Here is a 9,895-nt window from a genome sequence, read left to right as displayed (position 1 = left end):
ATCTGAGGGGAAACCATCCTGAATAATTGTGTCGATTATAGTTAAGAAGTAAAGGCATTCATGTATTTTTTTTAGTCACTGAAAGATTTCTAATAATATAATTGTTTTCCACACTAATTATATTTCATTGATTTGTGAAATGCTAATTATACCTCTTAGTAGCCTCTGTTTCAGAATCAAGTAGCACTCAAGAAATTTGAAGATTGTAAAACAATCCATTTTGGATTTGGGAAGAAATAAGGTAATGTCAAGAAGACAAAGCCCCCAGATAAGTGATTTTTGCTGTAAATTTTCTAGCATAACATTGGACCTGATTGCTTATGTATTAATTTTGACTTAATTATACAGTAAGTTTTGTGATGTGGAATTGGAATATCAAAAAAGAATAAATAACAACAACCAGGACTCAAAGACTAGTCTGTCTCTGTTACTCAAAGAACTTCTATGTAACAGCTTCAGTTGAAATTTAAATACTTTCCCTGCAAGATTTTTGTTAGTCCCTTACAGCATCAGGTGGCTGGATACAAAAGGTATATTGACCTCATTATAGGTAGTGAGATACTTCCAAAAAAGTCCTTTTCCACGTCCAACCAGTGAAAATTTCCTGAGGCATTATATCCACGCACCACCAATCTTTCCACTGCTACCAAAAGATACACTGTCAAAGAGCAGCGGGCCAGGCTTGATAGGCACCTGACACCTGCAAAGACACCAAATCTATTTCTGGGCAAGTCACTCCCAAGACAGACATCTTTGCTCACTATTTAACTGAATTTCCTTTAAATCTTTGTTGGCAGTTTAATGAGACAAAACAAGGTCAAAAAGAGAAAAGGTGGCAAGTGTAAGATGACCCTGTGTTCCAACTCTGCAGAAGAGTTACGAACATTTACGTTTTCAGAATGCAATCATATTTGAACAGTGTGCAACAGCAAGGAGAACATTCATCAAAACACTGTAGGATTAAAACTATCTTAGATGGATTTTAAATTGACCAACCACTAAAAGTTATTGAGACCCACCTGATCAGGCATGAATTCTGAGAGGTTACCTGTGACAGTTTGGCAGAACTTTAGTGTTGCGACTCGAATTAATGCACAGCTGAATATGAAGGGCAGAGTTATAAATGCCAATATAATTTGCTGATGTAACCATACGCAGTGGTCCATTTCTTTAATCTTTAGACTTTATAAAGTTGGTCAAGACCTTGTCTTGCCTAGCAGCGTAGCAGATTCCAGTCCACAAAGTATAAGGGAGAAAAGCTCCTGTGGCTTGATCCTTTGATCCTATTTGAAGGCCTGAGCTTCATCCTTGATCATTTTTCTTCCTTGTTCAAATTTCTCTCAGGATGAACAGCTTACTTTAAGATCCTTGGCCCAAGCTGGGGGGCGCAGGGAGTAGCCTGCTTTCTCTGCAATCTGCTGTCTCTGGAAGGGATGTTGTAAAATCTGCTGTAGGAGATGAACCTGGAAGAAGTTAAAATGGGTAAGTTTTTCTATAAAATGTTTTCCTGCAAACAAGACAAGTCTCTGCCACTTCACATTATGCACACTTGTGGCTCCAGAAACTATTGCATGAGTTGCTTCCTATTAGTAGTACTACTATTAATATAGTCACTACCATTTATGTTATAGCTAATACTATTAATAGTTTTATTAACATTTTTAATAGTAATTGCTATGAGATAGTACAGCGTTGGTCTAAGTGTAATATAGGTTCAAAGTGTAAATGCAACAACTCTTTAACAATTATGCCAATTATTAATATGTCAAGAAAGAAAAAAATTTACCTCTGAGAAATCATTCAAATTAGCTTTACGCACTGCTGATTCTGCCATCCAATTCCTAAGTATGTATCGAGGATTAACAGCTGAAACCAAAAGTAAATTGTGTTAAATTTAGTTAGATGTATTCAACAAAAGCTAAACACAGCAATTGAAACATGTCATTGAAATCTTCAAGGTTTAATTTGCAGATCAAGAAAAAAATGCATAAAAAGGAAAAGGAATGTATCAACCTATTTATTTTTATGAGCTGCTAAAAGGATTTTTTTAAACTTGCGCAGTCAGTAATGATGAACTCCCAACCAATGCTTCAGAAGGTTTTCCCTGTAATTAATGATCAAAACAATGTTACAGATTAATTGTTACAAACATTTCCAGTGTTACAGATTAATTGTAACAAAGATTTCAAGCTTGCATTTTAAGTCTTAATGTGACACTGGTCTGCATATCTTCTCAAATTTGGTGGGTGATTGTTACCTGAAGAGATTAATCAGTGATACCAGAGGCATTATCACCCATGGACTTGAAACCAGAAGTCTGTGATTTATGGATATACACAAACTTCATCTGCTCCTTCCCTTTCCATTGATGTCCCAGTAGGTTTTATATGAACAAATACTAGTTCAAACCTCGTATTTTATATATTGTATTTCTTTCAAAAAAATCCATGTGGCTTCTTATAAATACTTATAAATACTCCTACAGCATATTTGAAAGAAGGTATTAGAGAAAGCAGAGTATTAATCAAAATCACCATCCCAAATTCCCCTCTACTCACTTCCTCTAATAAATTTATTATTTGTAAATAAGATAAGATTATAACAAATTATATTAGGAAGGGGACAATCAGAAACAGTATTTTGGATAAAAAGATTAAAATTGATCTTGTTCCATTTCCCAATTCAGTTCGTTCTTGCATCTTACACTGCTTCTTCAGCTTGCAAACAGAACTTGTTTATCCTAGCTGACCACCAAAATAACTGATGTCTGAGAAAACGTATGACTGCCTCCTCGTGAGGTTCTGTAGGTAGACAATCTCAGGATTTTACTCATATTTAAAAGCTCCCCATACAGAATTAGTGCCTATCGCAGTGAACAGACTTCTCTGTAAGAAGCACTGCTTCTTAAAAGCATCATTTAATCAGCTAACAAACTAGAATTTAACAAAGCTATGCAATCAATGAAATAACACTTGCATGATTATGTATCACAATACAATTAAATTCTTTATGCTTGGAACTGAATGATAGCCGTTTTAAGACACAAGATTTGACATACAACAGCATTACACAAAGGGTCTTTATGTTATTTAGAAAAGCAAAGGACAAACAAATCCCTTTCTGCTCGAACTGCTGACCTCTGACCACTCATGCTCCTGCCACAGGAGAGAAGGTGAAGCTCTCCTATGAAATCTGAACATGGGCTGAAAACAGAAGCATCTCAGATGGCACTACCACTCCCTTCTTTATAAAAGCTGCAAGCTGCCCAGGTAATAGAACAATATTCCTGCACAATGTCCAGGTGCTGACTTCCATGAGGCTGAAGACTGAGACGCAATCCATCCAAACACAGACATCTCCTTTTTCACATTACTGCTGTTCTCTATGTACTTGTATAAATTAAACAAAAGCCAATAAATAAAACTAGCTATTGGGAACCCTGATACATCTACATAGTCATAACAACACCCTGCCCTAACTGATAAAAAGTAGTGGTTTATCCCTTGGCAAAATAATTTGCTCTGGACAAGTATTTGATTTAATCCAGTAAATGGGTTTTCAATAATAAAGTATGGTAACAATATAAAAATAATATTTCAAAGGTGGAGAAGTTAACGTATTTCTCATACAAAAAAATGGTAATTCATACTAAAACCATGACTCATATTAGCAGGAGAATATTTGTCCCAGAAATACATTCTTAACAATTGCAAATTGACAAGTTTCACAGTGGCATTAAAATATCTGTAATTACCACAAGTGACAAGGTAATTATGAGAGAACAAGACAAGCCAGATAAGAAAAGGACAAAGCACAAGAAATTTTGTGCCCTTACAAGCATTTTATGATCTGGTCTGCAATTTATTTTTACATATTTCTTTTGTAAAGAAATGCAATGATAGACTTGTGTGGGGATTTGGATTGTCAGAACTTTTTTATCAACTCCTAAGGAACTATGTTTAGGCAGTACATGATAAAGTGCTACTAATGACTAAAAACTAAATGAAGAGAGAAAAAAATAGAGTAATGAGTAAGTGATCAATTTCAAATGCTTCAAGGTAATGTACTTTGGGACATGAGATATTTTACTAGATTTACTAATGATGAGGGAAAATTGATGAATAATGAGGTGTTAATGGCAATATATTCAAGGTCAGTCAATACTAAAGACAGCAATAAGAAATTTAGTGGGACATACCAACCCATATAAAAATCTAGAGAGCCCTGACAGTTTTGTCTTTTACATGAAATGCTGGGTAAAAATGCACAGTTGACTGAGTTGAGCCAGATTTCTGCTGCAAGTTGTACTGAGAAGGGGCAACTGTTACAAGCAAATACTTAAACAACAACAACAAAAATTTAAAGAGACCACAAGGGCCCTCTAAGAGATCTATTTAAATGTATAGATGTGTAAGAGAACAACAACAACAACAAAAAACTCTGTAAGAAACTTCAGTCACACTGTAATATGGAGCAGCTAGCAAAAATATAACAAGATTTGTTGATTTTAAAAAGAAAAATAAATTTTAAGTAAAACAATAATGAATTAATATCAGTAGCCTGTTACAAATTTCTGTAGCTTTGCTGTATGAATATAGTGATGACTGATTATACGGAAGAAAACGTTTAACCATGAATCTTTGTATATCAGGTTTTGGACTGCTACCAAAACTGAGACCACTAGCACAGGTATGGTCCTGGAGGCAAAATCTTTTCCTTGTTTTGTCTGTCTCCTACACTATAAGATCCTCTGAGGTGCATGCAGAAGAACGATGCAGGTTTGCAGAAGATCATCGCCAAACTGGGATCCTTTCTGATTTGGAATAAAAACTCTAAATGTCATGATTTTCTCTACAAGCAGATTCAAAAAACACAGAAAAATAAGAAGTGTGTTTAGACAGTTTTCAGCATTATGTTTTAGCTGAGGAAAACGGGACAGCTCAAAACCTTGAAACAGTAGTTCTGCTAAGAGCCTCAGAGTCCCACAGCTGAAAATTTCTTTAACACTACCGAAATAGAAACGATAAAACAAACATTTCTCCCTGGTAACTGTTTTCATATTAACTTTCTAAAAATACATGTAAAATTGTAAGAAGTGTTCCTAAAAATGGATGGAGCCTTGGTTAGAAAATGTGGATGCAAACTTGAAGGTCCATGTGATGATACGTTGTGCCCTATGTAGTTTTTACTATCTTATTACTGAAAGTCAGCGCTATCTCCCGCCATTTTCCTACTAAATCAATTAAAGCTTTTGAAGAAAGCCATCAATATCTAACAGTATACAGCCATTTCCACTAGAAATGAGAATAAACCACCCTGCAAAGCAGCATAACATTGAAGCTTATAACACCTCTTGTGCAGAATTTTATCAGACCCTGTGTTTGCTTCATTCCCCTTTGTCCAGAGTTTTTCAGTTACTCATTGTCTTTTATAGCCAAATTTCACAAATTTACCACAGCTTACTGCAGATACAAAAAAAAAAAATTAAATCTCTCAGTGAACAATTCTTAGAATTTCATAGCTGCTGTTTTTTGCTGTGATAGACATCTAAATGCAGTACCTCTACCATTTTTGTATTTAGAGTAACTTGGAGAAATACCTTCCTTTCAGGACTAGATAGTGCTTTCACAAGTAAGGAGTTTTTTCTCCAGGTGCAAAAAAGAAAAAAAAAAAATGAAGTGGGTGCCTATCAGAAACCTGAATTCTTTGTTAACATGTGGAAAGGATTGGGACATATCTGAATGCTCAGACAAATCTGAGCATTTGTCCATTGAGCCACTACAGGATGCCTACAAAAATCTTTCCTCATGTTATCCAGGGTTCATCACTGGGGAAGAACAATGTTCTGAGCAATGCAAACTGGCACATTCACAGATGCTAAAGGAAGGAAGTACAGGAAAAGATGCTGCTTGCACTCAGGAAAAGCAGATATAGAAGGAGAGGAAGGGCAACTCTCACTAAGAAATCAAATCCTAGAGGCCCTTTCAGGGAGCACACTACTCTGCAACGAAGAGTTACAACTTGTGGAGCAAGCCAGAGCATATCCACCATTTCAAGGCGCTAAGGTGAAGCCCCACTTGAGACATGACACGATACAGACAACCATGTTCCCATGGGCCAGTAATTCTTAAGTTCTTAAAGGAAATCCAAAGAGAAAGAAAATTAATCGAGTCCACAAGCACCAAAGCATGGAACAAGATGGGAGTCCTGGCATCTCCTAACCCCTCAAACAGAAATTGTAAAAAAGGGGATTTTAAAAAAGTAAGAAAAAAAAGGAAATACAAAAAAAGTAAACAACAAATAAGGGAAAGAAAAATAAGTAGGTAAATGAGGATTGATATGGAATAGACCATAGCTGGACAGATGAGCTGGATTGCTTCAATGTCTGTATTCACGTGTGGTGTGACACAGGTCAGAGCAGCCTGTGTGGATACTGACAGGAGGAAAAGGCTTCTTCGTGAGGTTTTCATCATTTGAGATTTCAATCACCCAAAATATGAACGGACATGTGCTCTGTCCTTCAAAAATAGCAGAATCTAGAGAAGAACAACTTGGACTAGTAGTGGCAGTGCATTTCCATGAGCTCACACTCTCAGGCCTCAGTCACCTGATATGTCTACAATTGTGTTCACAGCAGAAGGGATTTGGGCCAGACCAATTTCTTCATAAATGCAGACAATTAAATTAAGGATTTTTTTAAAGAAGGGAAAAGTGAGGATCCCTAAAGAGGAAGAGCACCTCATTGTAGCCAAGGAACATCTTGATCTTTAGCTTATATAAAAAGTACATCTATATCCACAAGCCTAGCCATACATACGTGGCTAGATTCTATTCATAAGGTTGGGTGAAACCGGAGATAGCCACAGTGAATGACCAGTATCACAAGATTTGCAGCAGTGTAGTGAAAGCTTCTCCTCTTCAGAAGAAGAGTACATTTTAGTTCTTCTCAAAAAGAAAAATAACTAACACTGAAGAAACTTATGTAAACAGATAGTTGCCATCTCCAAGCCGAGGAACTCCTTTGGATTGTTTTACTCACTTGTCATTCTTGTTCTTCTCTTGGTGTCTGAATCACCCTTGTTACTATACATGAAAAGCAAACCAAAAGAAGAAAAAAGAAAGTGCTTTAGCTAATGAGGATTAAGCTTATTTATTTAAAAAATATTTTATTTTTCTTTCATTAAAATCATTAAGTGTTCTGCTTTTGTGTTCAGTGGAAGCAGGTGTGAATCTCTTAAGAATGATTAGTGTTGGGAAAAACCGCACACTTTCTTGTAGGTTTTGTATCTTATATTGATTTTTTTCCCTAAGAATTGTATTTACTGACTAAAATTTCCAAGTACCCGATATGTATTTCTTTTCACTACTATCAGCCATGCATACCATATATGACTAAGAAAAACGTGTTAAATTCTTCATTGATTTAAGACAAAAGAATTGGTAGGAAGTTCTAACACGCATATCCCTATCTACACAACACCAGTGGTTTACAAACACAGTCTGTGTTTTCACCACTGTTCAACTTCCACACCCCATCATCCTAAAACAGTATTATTACATAGTAAAAATATATGTATCATTAGTAATAAAACACTGCTCATTCCTATGTATTTGCAAAGTCTGACTTTCAGATTCTTGGACTGAATCTGTAGGACTGGTATTTTACCAAAATTAACCAAAGAAATCTGATAGGATGCTCAGTGAAGGACAACAAATACAGACCACTCCTCACATGTCATTTTTATGTACCCGTGTGTCAAAACAGAACTACAACAGTAATTACTGTGGAATCTAGCACAATCTAGAACCATAAAAACAAAAAAGGCATATAAAACTATGTTTGGGCCAGTTTAACAGACCTGATAGAGACTAATGAAAATCACTGCAGATTAAAGTTGCCGCTTCTGGCAAATGCACACCTGGTGTTATTTATACACTTGAAACTGCATCAGACTTACTGATTTAATCTTGAGAGGTACAAAGTAACCCATTCTGAAAATAACTTGTGTTTACGCAGATCCTGGAGAGCCCAGAACTCCTAAAGAGAAACAAACAGTTAATGGCAGGTAATGAGAATTTTGTTCTTGTTAAGCAAAAACCAAAGTAAGCAAATGAATATTAAAAGGATATAAGGGAAACACATGATGCCCCTTCAAGGAATTTTCTCCCAGAAAATTCTACCAATGCATTTTCCTCTGTACTTAAATAATTTCTTTGTGCTAGCAAAATACATCCCTACAAATCCAGCTCTGTTATGGCAAATTCTACCTAAACACCTCCAGGATGTCACCCCTATTTTTCCTTGGCTTATTGTCTGACCTATTTTATTTTTAGGCTACGTAACTACAGGTTTTACTTATGAGTTTTGTATGTGGATCAGATCTATTTGTAGAGAGTTTTGGGGTTTTTTTTTTTCAGCATTGTGGAATAAGGAAAATATCTTGATAAAGAAAGATAAGGTGTGGAGAAAAAGGGAGACAAGGCTAGAGGGATAAGAGAAGACTGAGGAGACAGAGACAGTAACAGAGTATGAAGAGAGAGGAGACAGAACTTAGAAAAGGCAAACAGATAGAAACCAGAGATTGGGGTTACTGCCTCCAGCATTGGACAAAAACCACCAGCTAGGCTTCCCTGGCTATGCTGTGCTAACAGCTGCTTCATATTGCTTGGTTGAGAGAAAGCAGACAAAGCTCACAGACAAAAAATGAACTTCAGAGAAAGAACAGATTAGGAAGAAATGCACATAGATAAAAGGAGTTAAACAGCAGATATACAAGAAAAAAATGGGCAAAAGTTAAGTAAGGGAAATTAAAAGCAAGAACAAAACAAAGTTTTGATCACATCTGTGGTTTTTTAAAGGAATGGTAGTAAAAAAATAATGAAAACCACATTTAAGTATAAAAATTTGTTAAAATTACAGAAGTGACTAAGAGCTGAGAGTCAGGCAGGTGGATAACAGGTGAGTGTGGGAGTCAAACCTTTGTTCAAAGATGTGCAGAGTCAGGCTGCTTTAGGAAGAATTTCAGAATATTTCCAGTTAATACTAAATGTAAGGTACTAACTCCTGCAGTGTTCTCAGAAGGTTCTGGTATGTTTAGGTCAATTTTGGTGTGCAGCTGAAAAAACCATAAGTGATCTACAAGTCAATATGAGAACTTACTTTGCTGTTGATAAAGTATTAGTGTGTGAATAAACAGCAGGTGAAATTACTTGAATAAAAAAGAGAAATCTTTAAAAAAAAAAAAACTTTTTACCAGCATAAAATTGTACCTGCTTTACCACATCAGTTTTGGGACTCACAACTTTTGGGCTCAATCGTTTCATTGTGTGAAAAGAAAGGTCAGCCACTACCAAGTGAAGGCTGCGAACAACCCTTGGTGTAGTAGCAGGGTCACAATTACACCATGATGGTTAGGTCCTCAGCCTGCACCTTCAAAGAGGTGGGAGATGGCATTGCCATAAATTCCACTACTGCAGTAGTCTGGGAGTGGCTCATTCTTCCTGTTGCACGTAGGCCACTAAGAAATGGAAAAATCCCTCATATTCTGTCAAAAATACCTTCTCTTAAAAACACGCCCATCCTCTTATCACCCTCCCTGTACAAATGATTAATTCCACAGCTACAGATCTTGGTATTTTTACTGCTTACCACTAGAAAATCTCAATTTTAACTATTCATGGCTTCAAGCTTACAGAGAAGGTCAAGCTAGGCCTTTTACTTAATGGAAGAAAACACAGGAAAAGAGAATTTGGTCAAGATCACTTAATTATCTAGGACAAAACTGGAAAAAGAAGAAGTAACTCCTCATTTTCATTCTATGCTTTATGCACAGTCATTCTGGTCCCTAAAAAAACCTCGTAAGTCCACCTGCTCTCATTTTAAATTAGATTCAAA

The 9,895-nt window shown here is 36.1% G+C and overlaps 1 protein-coding gene across 1 annotated transcript in view; it reads right to left on the bottom strand.

Annotated features, from left to right (window-relative positions):
- Positions 1-1,340: 1,340 nt before the first annotated feature.
- The window catches only part of LOC104462295 (selenoprotein O-like), a gene marked incomplete at its 5' end in the record, with an annotated part of 22,803 nt that continues 14,248 nt past the window's right edge, over positions 1,341-9,895 (bottom strand). Inside the window, 4 exons of the mRNA XM_010074189.1 lie at positions 1,341-1,463; positions 1,787-1,866; positions 7,040-7,083; positions 7,959-8,038. Of these exons, the coding sequence (XP_010072491.1) occupies positions 1,341-1,463; positions 1,787-1,866; positions 7,040-7,083; positions 7,959-8,038 (327 nt within the window). The remainder of the gene's footprint in view (positions 1,464-1,786; positions 1,867-7,039; positions 7,084-7,958; positions 8,039-9,895) is intronic.

The sequence above is a fragment of the Pterocles gutturalis genome, unplaced genomic scaffold (genome assembly GCF_000699245.1).
Source record: "Pterocles gutturalis isolate BGI_N339 unplaced genomic scaffold, ASM69924v1 scaffold10102, whole genome shotgun sequence".
NCBI classification, from domain to species: domain Eukaryota; kingdom Metazoa; phylum Chordata; class Aves; order Pterocliformes; family Pteroclidae; genus Pterocles; species Pterocles gutturalis.
Note: the sequence above shows the minus strand (reverse complement) of the source record. Positions and strands in the feature narration are given on the sequence as shown.